The following is a 26777-nucleotide window of genomic DNA, read 5'->3' on the forward strand; positions in this document are numbered from 1 at the left end:
GAATTCATTACCTCTGTAACTTGCTCAGCTATCAAAACTTTGAGGCCCAGTCCCTGGACCCATTATGTACCTCTGTAATCTTTTGACTACCGCCCACTGGATGGGTATGGGGTGCATAATAAACATATTAAACTAACTAACTAACTATGAGGTTCCCCTTTGACATTTCAGTTCTCAGGTAATCCATCAGATTAATTAGGGAGGTGTCGGTTGAGTAGGATCTTCTAAAGCCCGATTGATAGCTATGGAGAATGCTGTTGTCATTAAGGTACTTAACCACTTGAGAATACACCGCCCTCTCCAGAATTTTAGATATTTATTTATTATTATTTATTTATTAACAATTTGAGTATACTAACAGGCCTATAGTTGCTTACATCAGACCTACTATTTTTCTTGAAGATAGGAGTAACTCTGGCCTCCTTGAACCCCTCCGGTACGGTATTAGTGGTGATTGATAGATTTATTATGTGAGCAATAAGGATTGACAGTTCAGAAGCACCATCTTTTAGGAACTTAGACGGGATGTTATCAGGGCCTGTGCTCTTAGTTGGGTTTAACCTGCTTAGTTCTTTTTGAATAAAGTCATGAGATACACTTACTAGTTTACAACTGTTTGGGGTTACCCATTTATTGGTATAGTATGTTTGAAACTTATCAGAGTCTGTGTTAAAGGTAGTTGATGCAGCTGGTAGTTTACTTACTAGTGTTCTACGACGTTTCTACAAGAAATTATAGTCATTTATATCAGGTAAGGTGACGGTGATATGGGTAGCGAGTCTGCTCACAGCCCATATATTTTTTGGAATTTTTTCCTTGTTTTTTATCGCTTTTTCTTGCATTATTCTTTCTAATATAATAACTGACTATTTGGCATTACATAAGAGTAGGCGGAGCTTATCCGTAGAGTGCCAGCCAATCAGGCACCATCTGCGAACACTCGACAGTATTCCCGATCCAGAGAGCCAGGAGAAATCTCTTCAATATTACGCTCATATAAGTTTATATATCAACTCTACGGCTTATTTATCTATCAGAATTAATCTAATATGATATAATAAACACTATAAATAACATACAAACATGTTATATACTCTTGACTGAATAAAATAAGCCATAATACGGCGATAGACCATCGGGAATATTTCGATTTAAATGAGTTACTGCTCTCCATGTCGTCTCCATGTCGTATTCTTTGGTCTTTGAGTAAGAGAAAACGGTATGTTGAAGAGGATAACTGCACTAGAACATCAGTTTACTAAGAAATACACCGAAACAAACGCGATTATCGCGAAAAAAAAAAAATCGAGACGGTGGGCCGGCCGGCGCTCCAGGCCAATATCTCGGAAGTAGCTTATTCACTTATTTCGCTAAGATATGCCTTTATTACTTAATTAAGTGGAATAATATTCACAGAAATGGTAAAATAACGATTTCTATAATTAATCTCGAGGGAATTTTGGAAATATTCCAAATACTTTGGGATTTATGTGGGAGTAAAGGACAGATTTTTTTCAACATTCCAAGAACTAACAAACTTTATTTTTTTGTGAAATAAAGATAAGTTATTTAGAGGAAAGGCCTCGCGGTCAATTAGTATTAGCATTGTTCTCTCGGCACCAAGTGTCCAAACAACCTTACGTCGTCCCATGTAGGACTACCTTCCTGCCAAAGGGCATTTTCTCTAAATCAGTCCTTTTTCAGTCTTTTCTCAGTTGTTGTTTGAGGTTTATTTTTGATAAATGCTTTCAGGAAAGAGAGAAAACACTTCGTCTTGTGCACCAAAACTGAAGGAAATCTGACGGTAAACAAAAAAACAACAATTAATTGCCCTACAGGCCCCTTAGACCTGCAAAAGACCTTCGATACTGTCAACCACAATATATTATGTAAGAAACTTCAAGCTATCGGTATAGGTTCTGTAGACTGGTCTAAGTCCTACCTTAGCAACAGGAGACAAATTGTCAAAATAAACAAAACGGAATCAGAACCCCTGCCGATAACATGTGGAGTTCCCCAAGGTAGTATTCTGGGTCCCTTATTAATCTTATGCTATGTTAATGACATGCCTATCAGTGTCAAGTGCAAACTCCTATTGTATGCAGATGATAGTGCTCTGTTAGTGTCAGGTAAAGACCCACAAGATATAGCTAATGTATTAACACTGAACTGGAGTCCCACAGTTAGTAGACAACAAACTATCATCACACTTCGGGAAAATTGAAGCCATTCTCTTTGGCACGAAACAAATTGAGAAGGGTAAATAATTTTAATGTCCATTGTGATGGGAAGTCCATTACTTCAGTTTCCTCAGTAAAATATCTTTGACCCATGCATGTCACGAGAATTGATTGGGAACAGTGTAGTAAAGAAAGCGAATGCCAGACTGAAGTTCCTGTATAGACAAGCAGTGTCTACCTACTGAGGCTCGCGGGACCCTATATCTAGCCCTTATACAACGTCATATGGATTACGCTTACTCTTCATGGTGCTCTTCCTTGACAAAAAAACTGAAAGATAAAACTGCAAGCCACCCAGAACAAAATAGTAAGATTCATTCTGGACCTGGGTCCAATAGAGCATGTAGGCCAGGATGAATTACAGCAGTTGGATATGATGAATGTTGAAGACAGAGTAAAACAACTGAAGCTAAATCATGTTTATAAAATTGGTCACAAACAGTGCCCAGAATATCTTGCTGCCAATTTTGTCAAGGTTGGGAACCAAAGTACTCATAGTACTAGGGGGAGAGAACACAACTTTGTAGTACCCACAGTCAGTGGCCAGGCTTCAAACACCTTTTATTGTACAGTAATAAATGACTGGAACAGACTGGCCGCACATGTCAAAGCCAGTCATAGCATGAACCAGTTCAAGAAGAGTGCCAAAAGGTGTCTGATGAATGTAGCTACAGAAAGGGAGGGGAATGATTTTTTATTTTTTTAGCTAACACACGTGTAATTTTACCTTATTCCTAGTAATGACCCTCGTATTGTAGATAGTCTTAATGACCCTCGTGTAGTAGATAGTCTTTTTAGTATGATAATAAGATGTTATCTTTATTATAGAATAATAATAAGATATTATAGCCTTTATATTATAATAATAATAAGGTAAAAGGACCCCAATGGAAATAAGTCACTGACTTTTTTGGGTTATCCCAGGTTCTCTACACATATGCTGTTATTTATGATAATCTATGTAACTGTATTTGTGTATACCTGAATAAACTTACTTATTATTGTAAATACATAATCTCAATGTACTATTTGCAAATGAATAAATAAATAAATAAATGAAAGCACAAGGCTTATTCCTCTAAGAAAAAGGAGGAGTAGATGTAAAGTAGAAAGAGACAGGCGCTCCTTTTACAGGCGACGGAAAAGAATAACAGAGTGGCTAAAAGAGGTCAATATATCTGAAATGCGTAGGGAGACACTAGTCAGAGAAATAGCAAGCATCGAACTTAAGCTAAAGGAATCTTATAGGAGTCAGGAATCGCGGGAAGAACTAAAAGCCATAAATGAAATCGAAAGAAACCCAAAGTATTTCTTCTCCTATGCCAAATCAAAGTCGAGAACAACGTCCAGTATTGGGCCCCTACTTAAACAAGATGGGTGCTACACAGATGACAGCAAGGAAATGAGTGAGCTACTCAAGTCCCAGTATGACTCAAGTTTTTAGCAAGCCGCTAACCAGACTGAGAGTCGAAGATCAAAATGAATTTTTTATGAGAGCCACAGAATTTGGTTAACACAAGCCTATCCGATGTTATCCTGACGCCAAATGACTTCGAACAGGCGATAAATGACATGCCCATGCACTCAGCCCCAGGGCCAGACTCATGGAACTCCGTGTTCATCAAGAACTGCAAGAAGCCACTATCACGAGCCTTTTCCATCCTATGGAGAGGGAGCATGGACACGGGGGTCGTCCCACAGTTACTAAAAACAACAGACATAGCCCCACTCCACAAAGGGGGCAGTAAAGTAACAGCAAAGAACTACAGACCAATAGCACTAACATCCCATATCATAAAAATCTTTGAAAGGATCCTAAGAAGCAAGATCACCACCCATCTAGAAACCCATCTGTTACACAACCCAGGGCAACATGGGTTTCGAACAGGTCGCTCTTGTCTGTCTCAACTATTGGATCACTACGACAAGGTCCTAAGTGCGCTAGAAGACAAAAAGAATGCAGATGTAATATATACAGACTTTGCAAAAGCCTTCGACAAGTGTGACCATGGCGGAATAGCGCACAAAATGCGTGCTAAAGGAATAACAGGAAAAGTCGGTCGATGGATCTATAATTTCCTCACTAACAGAACACAGAGAGTAGTCGTCAACAGAGTAAAGTCCGAGGCAGCTACGGTGAAAAGCTCTGTTTCACAAGGCACAGTACTCGCTCCCATCTTGTTCCTCATCCTCATATCCGACATAGACAAGGATGTCAGCCACAGCACCGTGTCTTCCTTTGCAGATGACACCCGAATCTGCATGACAGTGTCTTCCATTGCAGACACTGCAATTCTCCAGGCGGACATCAACCAAATCTTTCAGTGGGCTGCAGAAAACAATGTGAAGTTCAACGATGAGAAATTTCAATTACTTAGATATGGTAAACACGAGGAAATTAAATCTTCATTAGAGTACAAAACAAATTCTGGCCACAAAATAGAGCGAAACACCAACGTCAAAGACCTGGGAGTGATCATGTCGGAGGATCTCACCTTCAAGGACCATAACATTGTATCAAACGCATCTGCTAGAAAAATGACAGGATGGATAATGAGAGCCTTCAAAACTAGGGAGGCCAAGCCCATGATGACACTCTTCAGGTCACTTGTTCTATCTAGGCTGGAATATTGCTGCACACTAACAGCACCTTTCAAGGCAGGTGAAATTGCTGACCTAGAAAATGTACAGAGAACCTTCACGGCGCGCATAACGGAGATAAAACACCTCAGTTACTGGGAGCGCTTGAGGTTCCTAAAACTGTATTATTCCCTGGAACGCAGGCGGGAGAGATACATGATTATATACACCTGGAAAATCCTAGAGGGACTAGTACCGAACTTGCACACGAAAATCACTCACTACGAAAACAAAAGACTTGGCAGACGATGCAACATCCCCCCAATGAAAAGCAGGGGTGTCACTAGCACGTTAAGAGACCATACAATAAGTGTCAGGGGCCCGAGACTGTTCAACTGCCTCCCAGCATACATAAGGGGGATTACCAACAGACCCCTGGCAGTCTTCAAGCTGGCACTGGACAAGCACCTAAAGTCGGTTCCTGACCAGCCGGGTTGTGGCTCGTACGTTGCTGCTGGCGTGCAGCCAGCAGCAACAGCCTGGTTGATCAGGCTCTGATCCACCAGGAGGCCTGGTCACAGACCGGGCCGCGGGGGCGTTGACCCCCGGAACTCTCTCCAGGTAAAACTCCAGGACTCAGCAGACGATACGACATTCCCCCAGTGAAAAGTAGGGGCACCACTAGCACGTTAAGAGACATCACAATAAGTGTCAGGGGCCCAAGACTGTTCAACCGCCTCCCAGCATACATAAGGGGGATTACCAACAGACCCCTGGCTCTCTTCAAGAAGCCACTGGACAAGCACCTAAAGTCAGTACCTGACCAGCTGGGCTGAGGTTCGTACGTCGGTTTGTGTGCGGCCAACAGTAACAGCCTGGTTGATCAGGCCCTGATCCACCATGAGGCCTGGTCACAGACCGAGCCGCGGGGGCGTTGACCCCAAAACCTTCTCCAGGTATTCAATTCAATTCAAGTTTATTCTCTGTAATGGTTACAGTGTGGGGTTTACAGGTTTTGGGTATTTTGTGGTTTACATGTTATAAAATACTAATTACAGAGGGAGCGACTAGGACACCAGAGTAAACTAGTAATGTTGAAGTATCTCAGAGTAAACTAGTAATCTAGAAGTATCCCAGTAAATTGCTCTAGAGGAAGAATAATTCTCAAGTTACAGACGAAATCTCTTTCGAACAAAAACTTGACCACCAGCTTACATATAATCTTTGGGGGGGGGGGGGATAAATTAGACAGTCCTAGATGACGCACTGACTTTCTGGGGTTATCCTGGGTGGCTAACCCTCCGGGGTTAAAAATCCGAAGAAAATCTTATCTCATTTACATAATTATACTTTCCTCCTTAATATATTAGGCGACCGTCAGACATTTTCATAAAATATTGAAACAGTCTGAATATAACAAACTGACGGATTATGAAACCAAGGAATTCTCTATGTACTATTTTAATATGCGGGTTATAAGACCGAGGAAATGTTCCAAATAAATAAAATATTAAGATAAGGGCAGTGTTTTAATATGTAAAATATTAAGCACTGGTGTTGGGTTGAAGGGCTACGAGACATACTTTATTTTCACTCAGAGGAAACCATACTAAATATTATTACTTTCAACAGCATTTACTAAAGTGAAACATTTGATAAGTATTGCTTATATATAACCGTAAAATAATATTTAAAGTAATTGTCTTCTTTTTCTATAAACATTTAATTTTGTTCATTTTTTTTTTAATTTAGGCCGCGAGAACAGTGCATCTGAGGGAAGACTATTATGAGTAACCTGCCCAGGAATTCCCACCATTTTACACTGTAATCAGTGACGCTATTGCAAAACTGGTAGTGGGGGCGCAGTGGTAGCTGCAGCAGGCGGAGACCGAAGGGAATAAAGTAGTAAGAGAGGAGAGGAGGGAGCGAGGAGAGGTGAGAGAGGAAGGATCATCTGCCGTCCTTGAGGTGGATATCATCACTATGGCCTTCACTGCTGCCTCCAAAATTATCACTACAATATTACCTTCACCACGCATCATACACCGACTCTACAGCACTCACTGCAAGGTTAGATACCACCACCACCACTGTGTAGGTGGCTTCAGTGTAGCCTGGTGGTGACCAAGGTCGGGAAGCCCCTGGCTGGCACTGGCTTGCTCTAGCTGGCACTGGCTGGCACTGGCTGGCCCTGGCTGGCTCTAGCTGGCTCTAGCTGGCACTGGCTGGCTCTAGCTGGCTCTAGCTGGCACTGGCTGGCACTGGCTGGCCCTGGCTGGCTCTAGCTGGCACTGGCTGGCTCTAGCTGGCTCTAGCTGGCACTGGCTGGCTCTAGCTGGCCCTGGCTGGCACTGGCTGGCCCTGGCTGGCTCTAGCTGGCCCTGGCTGGCACTGGCTGGCCCTGGCTGGCTCTAGCTGGCACTGGCTGGCACTGGCTGGCTCTAGCTGGCACTGGCTGGCCCTGGCTGGCACTGGCTGGCTCTAGCTGGCACTGGCTGGCTCTAGCTGGCCCTGGCTGGCACTGGCTGTCCCTGGCTGGCCCTGGCTGGCAGTGGCTGGCCCTGGCTGGCCCTGGCTGGCCCTGGCTGGCACTGGCTGTCCCTGGCTGTCCCTGGCTGGCACTGGCTGTCCCTGGCTGTCCCTGGCTGGCACTGGCTGTCCCTGGCTGTCCGTGGCTGGCACTGGCTGTCCCTGGCTGGCTCTAGCTGGCACTGGCTGAATCTGGCTGACCCTGGCTGGCCCTGGCTGGCCCTGGCTGGCCCTGGCTAACCCTGGTGCCACTCAACACTACTGGAGTGCCACTTGTACCAAGGCCAACCTCGTGAAGTGCCCTGGGGCACCAGGTTAAAAATATATGTGGGAATGGCTGGGTGTGAGGAGGACCTGCCTAACATGAGCCATTAGTTTGAGTCACTATCATAAGCCAGTTGCTCAGGCCAGTAGGCCTACTGCACTACTAATATATTGTTAAGACACTGGGAAGAGGCACAGGGCCACTGGGAGAGACAAAGTTGAGGAAGCTGACCACTGTGCATGAAGTCACAGAGAAATAAGTGGAAATAAGTCACTTTAGCTTCTTTTAGGTTATCTTTGGTAATTTATACTGTGATAATTGTACTTATTTGTACCTGTACCTAAATAAATTACTTAGGTCTACCGTTATTTACCACCAGAGGAAGACGGTGCCACTTATGGGAGGACTAAGAATGAGGAACCCCAGTCTAGGCTGGGCATGAGGGTCACTGCAACCTGACAGAAAGTAACTACACGATCAGTCGTTAATGGACTTTGAATTCCGGGGATATTCTTGGTTGTCGTAATGTCACTATATATGAAGTACATAAAATGACAGCTATTTGTAATTATTCCAAATAAATATGAATTCCTTATTTGCACTTCTGTTCTCAAGGGAGGTTCCTTGATGCTGGTGAGGGGCTCTTGATCTAGGGAATTTGATCTGTGCTACAGTTCCCTAAATTAAGCCTGAATACCTTCCATCCCCCCACAGGCACTGTATAATCCTACGGGTTTAGCACTTCCCAAACTTTCAAGGCAGTCGATACATACTACAATATTATATTCCCTTAGAGAACTATACCATTATAGAGCTTGCAGTACCTTTTTAATAAGATTTAGTCAGATATGAACCCATGTAAGGATATATTGTCCAGATATAGACAATATATACACTGTGAACAGTTCTTTGGTATTTTGGCTGACTAAGTCATCCAAAATACCCAGAACTTGCCACATACAACTTTACAAATACAAGTTGATTTCAACATGATGCATTCTTTATACAGAAATGGATGATATTGGAGTGCATGTTGCATGCCCGTAGTTATGCAGAACATTTTGGGCAAACTTAAGCTTAACTTAAGACTACAGGAGCATATCATTTTACATGATTGTAAGAAAAAGTTATTTTGGGTTATAGTGTAGTAAGTTTATTGGCACTATTTTTTTTTTTTTTACGTTAGATTATGGCTGAAGCTCTTGCTTCACACAGTGAGGGTCTGAGTTTGATTCCCAGCAAGGGTAGAAACATTGAGTGTGTTTCTTTACACTAGTTGTCTGTGTTCACCCATCAGTAAAATGGGTACCTGGGTGTTAGTCAACTGGTGTGGGTCGCATCCTGAGACAAAAACTGACCTAATCTGCCCAAAATGCTCTGCATAACAAGCTGCTTTCTATGTAGTAGTATGTCTTTGATGTCAGCTAGGCCTGTATACCTTGTACATGTAGAAATAAAGATATTATTTTATTAAGCCACTATATATGCAGAGATTGTAAAAATTATAGAGGAATTGGTTTACTGAGTATCCCAGGAAAAATGTACGGTAGGATTATTATTGAAAGAATTAGAGGTAAGACAGAATGTAGGATTGCGGATGAACAAGGAGGCTTTAGAGTGGGTAGGGGATGTGTAGATCATGTATTTACATTGAAGCATATATGTAAACAGTATTTAGATAAAGTTAGGGAACTTGACTCAAGAAATCGTAATGACACGATTGCAAACAAACCATACCCCCGGCCGGGATTGAACCCGCGGTCATAGAGTCTCAAAACTCCAGCCCATCGCGTTAGCCACTAGACCAGCTAGCCGCAATAAGATTCATCCAACTAGGTATATTTGTACGCCATATGTACACCATATGGAAAGTTAGGGAAGTTTTCATTGCATTTATGGATTTAAAAAAGGCATATGATAGAGTGGATAGCGGAGCAATGTGATAAATGTTGCAAGTACATGTATCTATAATGGAATAGTTAGTAAGTTACTAAATGCTGTAAAGAGTTTTTACGAGGATAGTGAGACTCAGGTTAGGGTGTGTAGAAGAGAGGGAGACTACTTCCCAGTAAAAGTAGGTCTTAGACAGGGATGTGTAATGTCACCATGGTTGTTTAATATATTTATAGATTGGCTTGTAAAAGAAGTAAATGCTAGGGTGTTCGGGAGAGGGGTGGGATTAAATTATGGGGAGTCAAATACCAAATGGGAATTGACAGTTAGTTTTTGCTGATGATACTGTGCTTATGGGAGATTCTAAAGAAAAATTGCAAAAGTTAGGGTAAGAGTTTGGGAGTGTGTGTAAAGGGAGAAAGTTGAAAGTGAACATAGAAAAGAGTAACGTGATGAGGGTATCAAATGATTTAGATAAAGAAAAACTGGATATCAAATTGGAGAGGAGTATGGAAGAAGTGAATGTTTTCAGATATTTGGGAGTTGAGGTGTCGGTGGATGGATTTATGAAGGCTGAGGTTAATCATAGAATTGATGAAAGAAAAAAGGCAAGTGGTATGTTGATGTATATGTGGAGAGAAAAAAACGTTACCTATGGAGGCAAAGAAGGGAATGTATGAAAGTATAGTGGTACCAACACTCTTATATGGGTGTGAAGCTTGGGTTGTAAATGCTGTAGTTAGGAGATGGAGGCAGTGGAGATGTCCTGTCTAAGGGCAATGTGTGGTGTAAATATTATGCAGAAAATTTGGAGTGTAGAAATTAGGAGAAGGTGTGGAGTTAATAAAAACGTTAGTCAGAGGGCAGAAGAGGGGTTGTTGAGGTGGTTTGGTCATTTAGAGAGAATGGATCAAAGTTGAATGACATGGAAAGCATATAAATCTATAGGGGAAGGAAGGCGGGGTAGGGGTCGTCCTCGAAAGGGTTGGAGAGAGGGGGTAAAGGAGGGTTTGTGGGCGTGGGGCTTGGACTTCCAGCAAGCGTGCGTGAGCGTGTTAGATAGGAGTGAATGGAGACGAATGGTACTTGGGACCTGACGATCTGTTGGAGTGTGAGCAGGGTAATATTTAGTGAAGGGATTCAGGGAAACTGGTTATTTTCATATAGTTGGACTTGAGTCCTGGAAATGGGAAGTACAATGCCTGTGCTTTAAAGGAGGGGTTTGGGATATTGGCAGTTTGGAGGGATATGTTGTGTATCTTTATATGTGTATGCTTCTAAACTGTTGTATTCTGAGCACCTCTGCAAAAACTGATAATGCGTGAGTGTGGTGAAAGTGTTGAATGATGATGAAAGTATTTTCTTTTTGGGGATTTTCTTTCTTTTTTGGGTCACCCTGCCTCGGTGGGAGATGGCCAACTTGTTAAAAAAAAAAAAAATATGCAGAACATTTTGGGCAAACTTAAGACTAGCTTAAGATTAATAAGGCAATAACAGTAAATGTAAATTTAGGAGTTTACAATGAATACAAGAGAATTGATTATTCTAATAGTTCATGATCTATGGCTTTAACAAGTTTAATTGAGAGGAATTACAGGTTTGTTTATTTACCGAAAGGGTACACAATCAATTGCTTAACGATTGGGAGATGACATTGGGTACTTTTTTTTTTTTTGTATTAGATGACATTCAGTTCAAGAACTTTAGTTCAGTTCAGTTCAAGAATTCAGAAAAATAATTTGGGTTATAGTCTAGTAAGATTATGGTTACATTTTTTATACAGTAGGGCCCCACTTATACGGTGGGTTAGGTTCCAGGCTGTCGCCGGAAAGCAGACATCGCCGGAAGGCAGAACTCCATTTTTTCCATTTATAAATGCATATAAATGCCAGACAACAAGTTTACACCAAATTATATTATGTTAGTAATAGAACTAGGCATTAAAAACACAAAGTAAAATACAGTCACAGTAAATTCATTACTTATCTTAAAGTATTTGTAATCTTAATGTAGGGAGAGAGGTGAGTAGTACAGTGGACCCCCACATAACGATATTAATCCGTTCATGAGAGCTCATTGTTATGCGAAATTATCGTTATGCGAATGAATTTTCCCCATAAGAAATAATGGAAATCAAATTAATCCGTGCAAGACACCCAAAAGTATGAAAAAAAAATTTTTACCACATGAAATATACATTTTCCTACACACAAAGAGAAGGATACATGCACAATAGTAGAGTAGTACATGCACAATAGTAGAGTAGTACATGCACAGTATATATTGTGCATGTACTACTCTACTAAATGAAGAATAAATGACACTTACCTTTATTGAAGATGCAGCAATGACTGATGAGACACTGTGTCCTGGGAGTGCCTTTTCCTCCTGAGTACTGTAGGTCCTGTTTGGCATTTTCTTCCAGAACAAGCCTTATCACACTGTGTATGCCACTACGATTCTTAAATCTCTCAAACCAACCTTTGCTGGCTTTAAATTCACCAATATGAGCACTAGTTCCAGGCATTTTTCCCTGTTCACCTGGGTGTTAGTCGACTGGTGTGGGTTGCATCCTGGGAGACAAGATTAAGGACCCCAATGGAAATAAGTTAGACAGTCTTTGATGACAATGACTTTTTTGGGCTATCCTGGGTGGCTAACCCTCTGGGGTTAATTGTTTCTTGGTACTCTCAATAAGCCACACCAACAACGGTGCTACAGCAGCAGCAGCAGCAGCAGCAGCAGCAGCAGCAGCTGACAGTGCTACAGCAGCAGCAGCAGCAGCAGCTGACAGTGCTACAGCAGCAGCAGCAGCAGCTGACAGTGCTACAGCAGCAGCAGCAGCAGCAGCTGACAGTGCTACAGCAGCAGCAGCAGCTGACAGTGCAGCAGCAGCAGCTGACAGTGCTACAGCAGCAGCTGACGGTGGTACAGCAGCAGCTGACGGTGCTACAGCAGCAGCAGCAGCAGCTGACAGTGCTACAGCAGCAGCAGCAGTTGACCATGGTACCACAGTATTTCGATAATATTTCTCACCCTTTTTACCACAGGGTTGGCACTAGAAGTTTTCTTGGGGCCCATGGTCACTTATTTTGCAGATAAAATCACCAAAAACACTGTAATAATACGAAATGTTACGATTTTATGCTTGGATGTTACCGCGGAGGCTGGCTTGTAAACAATGCCACCGGCGGAACATGTGAGGCTGGCTCAGGCCGCACATTAGACGCGTCTCGGACGAATAGTGTTGAGCGGGTTTTTTAGCGGTATGCGAGGCAAAATCTTAGCGATAAAATGTTTCGGTATGCGGATTTAACGTTATGTGATGCCAACGGTATGCGGGGGTCCACTGTACTTATTTGTAGGAAGTCAGGTGCAGGTAGCCCAGGTGTAGGTAGCTCTGGCTCCCCGTCTCATACTTAATATATGATATTTAAAACATCCCAGAGAGGTAGAATGCACATACAGTACACTCATTATTTACCTTAAAATATGTGTAGTCTTAATATAGGAAGAGAGGTGAGTAGTATTTATTTGTATAAAGTCAGTGTAGGTAGCTGGTAGGTGTAGCCTGGGCTACACCTACCGGCTACCTACACTGTGGCCCAGAGCCATTTTATTAGCATCGACATGTCTTGTTCACTGAATTTAATCATTTCTAACAACTACCTTTAGATACCATCATGAATAATTCATGCCGAAAATTGTAAACAAAAGCGGAGTGGGGGAGTGGCTGGGCCAAACGCAGATTCATACACGTTTTCTCTGATGGCTGAACAGAGAGAAAACGTAATGTTGTCCCTCCACCCGGCTCCACAAGTATTATTATCAGAGCATATAAAATATGCAATAAATGCCAGACAACAAGTTTACACTAACTTATATTAAGTTAGCAATAGAAATAGGCATTAAAAACACAGTAAAAGGTAAGATACACACAGAGTACACTTATTACTTTCCTTAAAATATTAATACTAATGTGTGAGAAGTGAGTGGCAGGGTGTTTATTGAATAAAATCAAAATGGCACACCATCATCCTCTAACTTGGCACTTAAAGCAAGAGGCTTACGACTTCTCTTTTTATTACAGCTAACCTTAGATGCCATCGTCAATGAGAGCCAACTAGTTAACGAAAGAGTAAACGAGAGAGAGAACGAGATACAGAGTTGAGACAATGTAAGAACACAAACTGAACAGGTAGTGGATGATCACTTGGTCAGGCGAAATGCGTATTAATGTGTGTCTACTTTTAGTTCATTCACGTCCATTTGTAAGAGTTTGTAAAACATTTACCTCAATATTTTTTTATTTTAATAATAATTACCTCACAATACAAATACTCTTACATTGTGTACAAGTTGTACAAGTTTGTTCAGAATAAACAAACAGCAACACACCATTTTTAGAGTGAATGAAGATGATAATAATAATAATATTATTATTATTACTAATATTATTATTATTAATAATAATAATTATTATTATTATTTATGATAAAAAGCACTAAACTCACAAGGGTCGTGAATTGCTATACATAGAGTAAAGGCATACGAAAAGAATATTTTTCTACAGTTACCCCCCAGTGTTTGACTAGAGAAAACGTAATTCTTTCGACACTACCTACACAGCTGCTTTGTTAACAAATGTCATATTTACATCAATTTTTATTCTGAGTGTATGTATCATGTTTATATGCTATGTAATGGGTTTCATATATAATTTTGAGGAAAATATCATAGATGGATTAATGAAAATGCCTATATTGATGTAAAATAAGACATTTAGTGTGCCCAAGAGTGATTATTATTACGTAGTATTGGTGTCATGAGTAGAGAGAGACTTAGTGATTTTAATGTGTACCTGCACACCAGCACAGTGTGTAAGTATATTTAAGTACAGGTACACATAAGTATAATTATCAGACTACATATAAAATATGCAGTAACTTTAAAACAGTTTAAATTTTGGAAAGTTTCCTGACATAATAGATGTGGTCACAGAAAATGTAAACAAACCGGGTGGGGGCGCCGTATTTAAAAGACCGCTTGCCGTATAGCAAATTTTGGTCATAATTTGACCGCCGTATTAGCGGAACGCCATAAGGCGAAATGCCGTAAAGCGGGGCCTTACTGTACATTAGATGCCATGGAGGTTGACTGTTCTAGGTCACATCAGACAGAATCTAAGGACCCTATAAGAGATAAGTCACCCTGCTTGGCTTTTTTGGGTTGATGTTTATAATCTCGATAAAGTCTGCTTCAACTGTCTTATTTTTCCATGCCAATTGAACTGGCAGCTGGTGCCCAGATGTAAGATAATAAACAGTTATTGAGCTGGTCGCCTTACGATGATCACTTTCAGTTGTTTATTAGCCTAACAGATGTACAGTGGTACCTCGAGTTTCGGCCGTAATCCGTTCCAGAAGCTTGGCCGAAACTCAAATTGTTCGAAAGTCAAAGCAATATTTCCCATAAGAAATAATGTATAGCCAATTAATCTGTTCCGGCGAATCAAATAGAATAGAAGACACCCAAAAATATAAAAAAAAAAAAACTACATTTTTTTAAAGAATAACTATAGTTTTACAAACACAAAACAATTATAATACAACATATAGTACTTATATGACTAATGAAATACATAAATAAACATTTAAAATAACATTTACATACCTTTACTGAAGACTCTTGTTGGCATATGGAAGACAGGGAGGAGAGAGGGAGGACTATATTATTGTTTGGAAGGGGAATCCCCTTCCATAAAGACTTTAGGTGACAAGTCCTTATCCGGGGTTATTTCCCTTCTTTGTTTTTTAATGCCACTAGGACCAGCTTGAGTCACTGGACTCCTGTCGCTCAAAAAAAACTCTCCAGAGAGGTCTGTTTCTGGTGTCTCTTTAGCATTTGCCTGAAATGGGACATGGTTTTGTCACTGAACATGTTGCAGAGATAGCTTGTTTCAGCTTTCTCAGGGTGATATTTCTCAGCAAAAGCTTGCACCCTACTCCACATTGCACAAATCTCCTTAATCTCTGAAGAAGGCATCTCCTTCCCTCCCTCTTCCTCCTCCTCTGAAGCAAATTCCTCAGCTGTGGTCTGTTGTTATTCCAGATAAAGCTCTTGTAGCTCTTCAGTGGTTAGCTCTTCCCCGTGGTCCTCCACCAACTCTTCCTGGCCACTCACATCCAACCCCAAGGAATTCTCCAGTGCCACAATACATTCCACAACAGGCATAGGGTTGACAGGGTCAGCCTCAAACCCTTCAAAATCCTTCTGTTGGACACATTCTGGCCTCAATTTTCTCCAAGCAGAGTTCAAAGTCCTGGAAGTCACTCCTTGCCAAGCTTTACCTATAAGGCTTATGCAGTTGTAGATATTGAAGTGATTCCTCCTGAACTCTCTTAGGGTCAGTTCAGTGTCTGAGGTCACTTCAAAGCACCTTGGAAACAGTGCTTATGTGTAGAGTTTTTTGAAGTCTGAAATGACCTGCTGGTCCATGGGCTGGATAAGAGGAGTAGTGTTAGGAGGCAAGAACTTCACCATTAGAAAACTGAAATCCCTGGACAATTGGTCTACCAAATTTGGAGAATGAGCAGGAGCATTGTCCAATACCAGGAGGCACTTGAGTGGCAATTTATTTTCCTGGAGGTATTTTTTCACACTTGAGCCAAACACTTCATGGACCCAGTCAATGAAAATTTGCCTTGTGACCCATGCCTTATTGTTAGCTTTCCACAACACACACAATCTACTCTTGATGACATTGTTTTTCTTGAACACTCTGGGATTTTTCAGAGTGATACACCAGTAAAGGCTTCTTTTAAATCCCCACTAGTATTACCACAGAGCAAGGGAGTTAGCCTGTCTTGCATAGGCTTGTGTCCTGGCAGTGCCTTTTCCTCCTGCATGATGTAGGTCCTCTTTGGCATTTTCTTCCAAAAGAGGCCTGTTTCGTCACAATTGAACACTTATTGGGGACGAATCCTTGAGCCTCTACATAGTCCTTGAATTCATGCATGAATTTTTCAGCTGCACGTTTGTCACAATTTGCAACCTTGCCATGCCTTGCAATGCTGTGTATACCACTATGCTTCTTGAAGTTGTCAAATCAGCCTCTGCTGGCCTTAAATTTACTAACAGCAACACTCGTTCCAGGCATTTTCTTTACCAGATCCGAGTGCAACTGCCTCATCTTTTCACAAATGATCGTCTCGAAACACTATCTTGCACTAATTGTTTATCATTGATCCACACTAACAACAACTTCTCAACATCTTCGATTGTCTATGATCTATTTTTCGTTAGCATATACTATACCCCTTTTGCAACATCAGTTTCCTTGATTTTTTTTCTTCGCCAGGATGGAACTGATGGTTGATTTGTTTTTGCCATACAACCTGGCAAACTCCAGCACATTCATACCACTTTCGTATTTTTCGATAATCTTTCTTTAATTCTGTTGTGTTTCTCTCTTTACCACAGGGCAGGCATTAGAAAGTTTCTTTGGGCCCATGGTTAATTATGTAGCAGTCGCACTCAATGATCGAAACTTGGGGCGGCTGAAACTCGAGGTTAATGAAGCTGCAGAAAAGGAGAACAGTGGGAAAAATAACTCTTTAGCTTTGTGGGATTATCCAAGGTTAACTCTTCATAATTATCACCAATGTGCAGCATGTCTCTAATAATCATGTGTTTACTGTAAACATTGTTGAAATATACATACATTTGAAATTTTTTTCTAGTTTTCCTCCTCCTGCAGCTTGGGTTCGTCTTACTCTTGCTCTTAACAGGTGAAGTGTATATAAAAATGTGGTTACGATCAAATTCCTTCAAAGTGAACATGGGTTATTCTAGCAAACTGTAGGCTATATTCCAGACCTTGTCCCCAAGACCCATTGGCTCCAAAAACTAATGTATCTAAAACAAAATGAGACATCAACTGCACTTAGAAGTCTTCTTAAAAATGCTCTGTTTTGATGTTACTGTGAGTAGCTACTATTAACCTCTTAACTGTGTTTAACACACTAGTAAGCAACTGATAGTTATGTATGTGTACACACAATTTTTTGTGTCTTCAACTATAACACCTTGCCAATATTTTTGACCTCAGTACAACCTATTCATGCCTTGGAAAAATTCTTAGACCCAACAGGTCCACACAGTGCATCATGGTTAACACTAACTAGCATGAGACTCTATGACCGCGGGTTCAATCCCGGCCGGGGGTATGGTTTAGCATGAGTAAACAAGTAGACCAGGACCTGTTGTTCCACCACCACCACCATGCTTCCTACCAGTAAACAGGGTGTGGAACTGACAGGAAGAAACCTTATTCATTTGAGATTTATTATAATTTCATGATGGTAACAGTGGAATTTAGTCAAAAAAAAAAACACACTACATTGGACTCTCTGATGGACTAATAGGAGAGGGGGTGTATAATATTGCCAGTTGTCCACAACTTCCATATGAAATTATTTTTTCACTATCGTAACAAACATAGAATGTTCTGGATTGGTGGACTTGGTCTGCTGATTCAGAAAACAACCAGGCACTAATAATAAGGGTATTGTAACCTGTACTACTGCAGTACAGTACTGTATAGTAATTTTATAGCATGCAGTTTACGACTTTATGAACCTCTTCATGGTGAAGAAGTGAGGTTTAAACTTTGTCATACTTTTTTGGGTTATCCTAGGTAATTTACACTATGTATGATAATTGTATTAATGTGTACTTATGCTTAAGTGCTTGTACAGGTCCGCCATCACAAATCCGGCAATCAGTTATTCGGTTCCTTCAGTTATTCTGCACTAATTTTGGTAATGTAATTTCGAATTTCCAGGGTCGCCACACCAACCTGCTGGTACTGTTTGGTGGCGCTACTTGCTGCATAAGTCATTCCAATTTCTTTTTCTCCATTTATTGTTATAACCTGCTTACTTTTAGCCCTAGCCATAGTTCCAATGAATAAAAGAAATGTTTTTTGTTGTGTAAAGCACCTACACAGTACAGTGGACCCCCGCATAGCGACCTTAATCCGTGCAAGAGGGCTGGCTGTTATGCGAAATGTTCGGTATGCGAATGAATTTTCCCCATAAGAAATAATGGAAATCAAATTAATCCGTGCAAGACACCCAAAAGTATGAAAAAAATTTTTTTACCACATGAAATATACATTTTCCTACACACAAAGAGAAGGATACATGCACAATAGTAGAGTAGTACATGCACAATATATATTGTGCATGTACTACTCTACTAAATGAAGAATAAATGACACTTACCTTTATTGAAGATGCAGCAATGACTGATGAGACACTGTGTCCTGGGAGTGCCTTTTCCTCCTGAGTACTGTAGGTCCTGTTTGGTATTTTCTTCCAGAACAGGCCTTATCACACTGTGTATGCCACTACGATTCTTAAATCTCTCAAACCAACCTTTGCTGGCTCTAAATTCACCAATATGAGCACTAGTTCCAGGCATTTTCCCTGTTCACCTGGGTGTTAGTCAACTGGTGTGGGTTGCATCCTGGGAGACAAGATTAAGGACTCCAATGGAAATAAGTTAGACAGTCTTCGATGACACTGACTTTCTTGGGTTATCCTGGGTAGCTAACCCTCTGGGGTTAATTGTTTCTTGGTATTCTCAATAAGCCACACCAACAACGGTGGTACAGCAGCAGCAGCAGCTGACGGTGGTACAGCAGCAACAGACAATGCTACAGCAGCAACAGACGATGCTACAGCAGCAGCAGACGATGCTACAGCAGCAGCAGCAGCTGACGGTGGTACAGCAGCAACAGACGATGCTACAGCAGCAACAGACGATGCTACAGCAGCAGCAGACGATGCTACAGCAGCAACTGACGATGCTACAGCAGCAGCAGCAGCAGACGATGCTACAGCAGCAGCAGCAGCTGACGGTGGTACAGCAGCAACAGACGATGCTACAGCAGCAACAGACGATGCTACAGCAGCAGCAGACGATGCTACAGCAGCAGCAGACGATGCTACAGCAGCAGCAGACGATGCTACAGCAGCAGCAGACGATGCTACAGCAGCAGCAGACGATGCTACAGCAGCAGCAGACGATGCTACAGCAGCAGCAGCAGCTGACGGTGGTACAGCAGAAGCAGCAGCTGTACCACCAATAGTAGCAATGGTTGATTGGGGTTTATTATACAACCTGGCCAGCTCGGAGACACGCACTCCACTTTCATACTTATCAATGATCTTTTTCTTCATCTCCATAGTAATTCTCACCCTTACTGCTGTAGGGTTGGCACTAGAAGCTTTCTTGGGGCCCATGGTCACTTATTTTCCAGAAAAAATCACCAAAAACACTGTAATAATACGAAATGTTCCGATTGTATGCTTGGATGTTACTGCGGAGGCTGGCTGGTAAACAATGCCACCGGCGGAACATGTGAGCGTGGCTCAGGCCGCACATTGGACGCGTCTCGGACGAAGGCCGCTGAGCGGGTTTTTGGGCGCTATGCGGGGCAAAATTTTAGCGATCAAAGCGTCCGCTATGCGGATTGTCCGTTATGCAAGGCGTCCGTTATGCGGGGGTCCACTGTACATTGTCCATTAAAGATAAGGTGGCTTTGAAGCCACTGTTGGTTGCCATGAGCTCAGTCTCGTGATGCAGGAGAATATGCTTTATTAATACGCTAATATCAACACTGCAGCTTCTTTGCCTATCACAGTTGATCTAATATGACATAATAAACAATATAAATAACGTAAAACATGTTAAATGCTCCAGAATAAATAATATTTGGCATAATACCGAGCAGTTCGACAGAGGTATGAAGAGGAGATGGTATACAAATACACGTACCATTCTCCTATCCCTGTCTTGAGGGCTTATATTAGAGAAAACAGAGTATAGCACAAGGGGAACTGTGATATACACTCGTACTGCACCATAAAACTGAAACAAAAAAGTTATTTTCTCTATGTAGATTATCACACACAGCAGCATACAGTGGACCCCCGCTTTACGATCACCTCCCAATGCGACCAATTATGTAAGTGTATTTACGTAAGTGCATTTGTACGTGTATGTTTGGGGGTCTGAAATGGACTAATCTAATTCACAATATTCCTTATGGGAACAAATTCGTTCAGTACTGGCACTTGAACATACTTCTGGAATGAAATAATATCGTAAACCGGGGGTCCACTGTATGTGTAGAGAACCTAGGATAACCCCAAAAAAGTCAACATGGCTTATTTCTAGTGCCTGGCTTGGATTAGCCACATATGATTTTTGGTAAATATTCAATTCCCAGCCAGGGTAGAAACATTAGGCGTGTTCCTTTACAACTGTTGTCTATATTTACCCATCAGTAAATGGGTACCTGGGTGTTAGCCGACTAGTGTGGGTGTTATCCTGGGACACTGACCTAATTTTCTTGAAATACTCTGCATAACAAGCAGCTTTCTATATAGTAGTATGTCACTGATGTCAGCTAGGCCTGTACATGTATACCTTGTACATGTACGTGTAGTAAATAAAAATATTATTATTATTATTATTATTATTATTATTATTATTATTTTTCATTTGTTTGTTGGGTTATCTTATTAAAACTTGGGCAATGTATTATGGAAAGATACTTCTTAACGTACACCAAAAATGAAAGAAATCAGACCATAAATAGCAGAGTTCACTTCTCAGCCATTAGCGGCTGCTTAGCGGTATATTTTTGTATGTTTTTTATGATTATATTCTCGTTTTTTCGGTCTCATTTGATAGAATGAAAGATATATTACAGAAATAGATATGATTTTGATTGCTTTCATAATGAAAAGTACCTTGAAATTGCACTCACAGTAGCAAAAATGTTCTATTCTTTAGCGAAGCTCAAGAGTAAACAAATGATGTCACCATCCAGTACCTGTCCGCCTGCCAGTCCAAATTCCAATACGGAGTCAAAAATGGTTGACATTATTTATACAATTATTACAATAATGCAGTAGTCTGCATAACAGTAAATCTTCTATTTTTTTGTGAATAAAAATTCCAAATGGTAAGCAAGAGTAATATAAGAGGGGCCTGTAGCCATGACTAATGAACAGAGAAAATGTTATTTTAGTGCCAGGAATGTCTCCATTGTCTATTCTGGACCCTATTTTGAAATTGGCATGTTGAAATTTGTGTGAAATTGGACAGATTGCCAATTTCTGACCACTTTATTGGGTAGTTGAAATAAGTGAATGGGCAGTTTCTTGTACTCAGTCGACAGACTAGAAGTAAGTAAATAAGTTCATTCAGGTATACACAAATACAGTTACATAGATTATCATACATAGCAGCATATGTATAGACAAAGTGACTTATTTCCAGTACCTGGCTTGGGCTTGTCATATATGATTTTTGGTAAATATTTTTTTCTCGGTTGTTTGTTGGGCTGTCTCATTGAAACTTGGGCAATGTATGATGGAAAGATGCTTCTTAACGTACAACAAAAAAAAAGACAGACGATAAATAAGGGAGTTCACTTCTCAGCCATTAGCTGCCTCTTTGCGGTATATTTTCGCATGGTTTTTATGGCTGTATTCTTGTTTTTTGGTCTCATTTGATAGAATGGAAGATACATTACAGAAATAGACATGATTTTGATTGCTTTCATGACGAAAAGTACCTTGAAATTGAGCTCAAAGTAGTGGAAATGTTCGATTTTTGCCGATGTTCAATGAACTTTGTGTAAGTCAAGCTTGTTAATTTTATTAAGTGTATTCTACCCTAACCACTCTGTGATCTGGCAAACTCAGTAATCCAGCACACTACAGGTCCCAATACACAAATAACCCGCACATAAAAGACAGAAGCTTACGACGACGTTTCGGTCCGACTTGGACCATTGACAAGTCGGACCGAAACGTCGTCGTAAGCTTCTGTCTTTTATGGGCGGGTTATTTGTGTATCGTTCCAGTCACGGTATTGTGCCTTTTTGTTATTTATTTACAGGTCCCAATGATGCCGGATTTGTGATGGAGGACCTGTACCTCTTCGTGCCGCTTTCAGCAACACTAATATGGCTACTGGGTGTCATGATTGCTTGGCAGATACAAGATATAGTAATTAAAATATCAAAACACAATTGACAAACACAGCTGCCTTGTAGCAGAGAAAGACTGGACATGTATGAATTATGAATGCTGGGATGGTGGGGTGGTGTCAGGAAGTGGTAGGGGATAGCTCACTGGCTGCTCCACAACTAGGTGGCTGCTTGAGCAAAAGAATTTTTTTTTTCCTTCCCACAAACTGAACCATGTTAAACTAATTATACGATGTGTTACATAAAATTGTGCAGCAATTCTTCAATGGTGGTCTACTGTATTATTATAATAACAGTAGAGCTTCAGTTCCCTAAATTAATAATAACAACAATAATAATAATAATATAATACTACTAATATTATAATTATTATTATTATTATTATAACGATAGAGCTTCAGTTCCCTAAATTAATAATAATAATAATAATTATAATGAAAGATCTTCAGTTCCCTAAATTAATACTAATAATAATAATGCATAATACATACATAATACATCGTGTATAGGGCAAGGAGGAATAACATCTTGTAGGAGTGAGGAAGAGCCAGTTGTGAGTGTGGGGGAAGTTCGTGAGGCAGTAGGTAGAATGAAAGGGGGTAAGGCAGCCGGGATTGATGGGATAAAGATAGAAATGTTAAAAGCAGGTGGGGATATAGTTTTGGAGTGGTTGGTGCAATTATTTAATAAATGTATGGAAGAGGGTAAGGTACCTAGGGATTGGCAGAGAGCATGCATAGTTCCTTTGTATAAAGGCAAAGGGGATAAAAGAGAGTGCAAAAATTATAGGGGGATAAGTCTGCTGAGTATACCTGGTAAAGTGTATGGTAGAGTTATTATTGAAAGAATTAAGAGTAAGACGGAGAATAGTATAGCAGATGAACAAGGAGGCTTTAGGAAAGGTAGGGGGTGTGTGGATCAGGTGTTTACAGTGAAACATATAAGTGAACAGTATTTAGATAAGGCTAAAGAGGTCTTTGTGGCATTTATGGATTTGGAAAAGGCGTATGATAGGGTGGATAGGGGGGCAATGTGGCAGATGTTGCAAGTGTATGGTGTAGGAGGTAGGTTACTGAAAGCAGTGAAGAGTTTTTACGAGGATAGTGAGGCTCAAGTTAGAGTATGTAGGAAAGAGGGAAATTATTTCCCAGTAAAAGTAGGCCTTAGACAAGGATGTGTGATGTCACCGTGGTTGTTTAATATATTTATAGATGGGGTTGTAAGAGAAGTAAATGCGAGGGTCTTGACAAGAAGCGTGGAGTTAAAAGATAAAGAATCACACACAAAGTGGGAGTTGTCACAGCTGCTCTTTGCTGATGACACTGTGCTCTTGGGAGATTCTGAAGAGAAGTTGCAGAGATTGGTGGATGAATTTGGTAGGGTGTGCAAAAGAAGAAAATTAAAGGTGAATACAGGAAAGAGTAAGGTTATGAGGATAACAAAAAGATTAGGTGATGAAAGATTGAATATCAGATTGGAGGGAGAGAGTATGGAGGAGGTGAATGTATTCAGATATTTGGGAGTGGACGTGTCAGCGGATGGGTCTATGAAAGATGAGGTGAATCATAGAATTGATGAGGGAAAAAGAGTGAGTGGTGCACTTAGGAGTCTGTGGAGACAAAGAACTTTGTCCTTGGAGGCAAAGAGGGGAATGTATGAGAGTATAGTTTTACCAACGCTCTTATATGGGTGTGAAGCATGGGTGATGAATGTTGCAGCGAGGAGAAGGCTGGAGGCAGTGGAGATGTCATGTCTGAGGGCAATGTGTGGTGTGAATATAATGCAGAGAATTCGTAGTTTGGAAGTTAAGAGGAGGTGCGGGATTACCAAAACTGTTGTCCAGAGGGCTGAGGAAGGGTTGTTGAGGTGGTTCGGACATGTAGAGAGAATGGAGCGAAACAGAATGACTTCAAGAGTGTATCAGTCTGTAGTGGAAGGAAGGCGGGGTAGGGGTCGGCCTAGGAAAGGTTGAAGGGAGGGGGTAAAGGAGGTTTTGTGTGCGAGGGGCTTGGACTTCCAGCAGGCGTGCGTGAGCGTGTTTGATAGGAGTGAATGGAGACAAATGGTTTTTAATACTTGACGTGCTGTTGGAGTGTGAGCAAAGTAACATTTATGAAGGGGTTCAGGGAAACCGGCAGGCCGGACTTGAGTCCTGGAGATGGGAAGTGCAGTGCATGCACTCCGAAGGAGGGGTGTTAATGTTGCAGTTTAAAAACTGTAGTGTAAAGCACCCTTCTGGCAAGACAGTGATGGAGTGAATGATGGTGAAAGTTTTTCTTTTTTGGGCCACCCTGCCTTGGTGGGAATCGGCCAGTGTGATAATAAAATAAAATAAAACATACTTAATAATAATTCAGATTGCTTCTGCTAATTGGCACAGCTGGTAAGCAGTAAACATGTTTACAACCGTGTGGGGGCAGTTCTCTCGTGCTTGTTTGCATTTTTTACAGTCATTTGGCCAAATTTCTTTTTTCTAACCATGGGTCCTAGTGATCTACTGCAGTTAGCCACAAAAATACTCTGTTTTCTCTTACAGTAAGAACGTGGGAAGATACTACGGTCAAATTGGGACAGAAACGGCGGACACTTCTGTCACTGCTGCTGCCACCATATTATGGCCTATTTTATTCATTCTAGAGTATATATTGTGTTTCTGTGCTATTTTTTTTTTTTCTTTTTTTTTTTCCAACAAGTCGGTCGTCTCCCACCGAGGCAGGGTGACCCAAAAAAGAAAGAAAATCCCCAAAAAGAAAATACTTTCATCATCATTCAACACTTTCACCACACTCACACATTATCACTGCTTTTGCAGAGGTGCTCAGAATACAACAGCTTAGAAGCATATACGTATAAAGATACACAACATATCCCTCCAAACTGCCAATATCCCAAACCCCTCCTTTAAAGCGCAGGCATTGTACTTCCCATTTCCAGGACTCAAGTCCGACTATATGAAAATAACCGGTTTCCCTGAATCCCTTCACTAAATATTACCCTGCTCACACTCCAACATATTAGATGAATTGTGATAGATAAGCTGTACAGTTGATAATACCATCATATTCGTGCATTTTTCTCATCTCTCAAGAGTGCAGGAACTAATTAATGGCTTTTCAATAAATTTAAATGAGGAAAATTAATTTGATGTACGAGTAAATTGAGTTATGAGCTAGCTCCTGGAACGGATTAAGCTCGTAAGTCAAGGTTCCACTGTATATAGTTCTACTGTCTTCAAATTATGTCCTGGAATTTGTATTGATAAAGCCACTGGATGGCGAAATGTCTACAATAAAGATACCTAGATGTTGCACATGTGTCAGTTTCATGGGTTAAGTTCCAAGAGGTTTCTACAAATTCAGAATTTGTGAATATTAGCTACTAAATTAGGTCTGGATAATAATTTTATTTCAAATTTGGACTCATTTTAGTTAACCCTCAATATAATGGACTAATGCAGAAAGGGGGGGGGGGGGGGAACTGTTAGTCTCTCTCTCAGATCAGAACAATTATAAAAAAAAAATAGCAGAAAAGCCTTTAAGTACTCTACTGTATACCTGATATAACACTATACACAATTTGCCATTTGCTGTGTATTGCAGTAAACATTGAGAATAAGAGATAAAAATACAATTTATCCAGTGTGTTTTGACCTTTATTTTAAAAGTGTAATATACAGGTTCATTATATCGAAGTCCACTATATTGAGGCCCATTATATTGAGGGCCATTTTATCGAGAGTTTAGTGTATGAATTTAATCTGATTATTATTGGCATTCATAAGAAAAAAGTCCAGAATTTTCAATACAGCATGGTGCAGCAGTGCTCTTTATTCAACTGTTCTTCCTTCCTTCCAGGAGTAAGAGCCATGGGTGTCAAGTTAGGAGAGAAATCTTCTACTTTATTAATCTTGTCAGGCTTACCACTTAACTTGATTGTTATGATTATTGGTGATCTTGTCTGATCAGATACCTCCTACATAAGTAGGATGTGTAGGAATACAACAGTGCAAAATTTAACTTCCCCCGATAACTTCAGAAAAAACCTAGATTTTTCTTTTTCTCTCTTCTTTTCTATAAATTGTTAGAGAATTATACAAAAAGTACAGCACTGTAATGCATTGTAATAATACGTACATTACTGGAAGTTTATGATATCTGAAAAGCTTTATAATACATTACTGTATTATCCCTATTTGCAG

The 26777-nt window shown here is 40.7% G+C and overlaps 1 protein-coding gene across 1 annotated transcript in view; it reads left to right on the top strand.

The window, feature by feature from the left end:
• Window positions 1-6555: 6555 nt before the first annotated feature.
• The window catches only part of LOC128691736 (cytosol aminopeptidase), a gene marked incomplete in the record, with an annotated part of 165965 nt that continues 145743 nt past the window's right edge, over window positions 6556-26777 (top strand). Inside the window, 1 exon segment of the mRNA XM_070088888.1 lies at window positions 6556-6890. Coding sequence (XP_069944989.1) covers window positions 6804-6890 — 87 coding nt within the window.

The sequence above is a fragment of the Cherax quadricarinatus genome, chromosome 26, assembly GCF_038502225.1.
Source record: "Cherax quadricarinatus isolate ZL_2023a chromosome 26, ASM3850222v1, whole genome shotgun sequence".
NCBI classification, from domain to species: Eukaryota; Metazoa; Arthropoda; class Malacostraca; order Decapoda; family Parastacidae; genus Cherax; species Cherax quadricarinatus.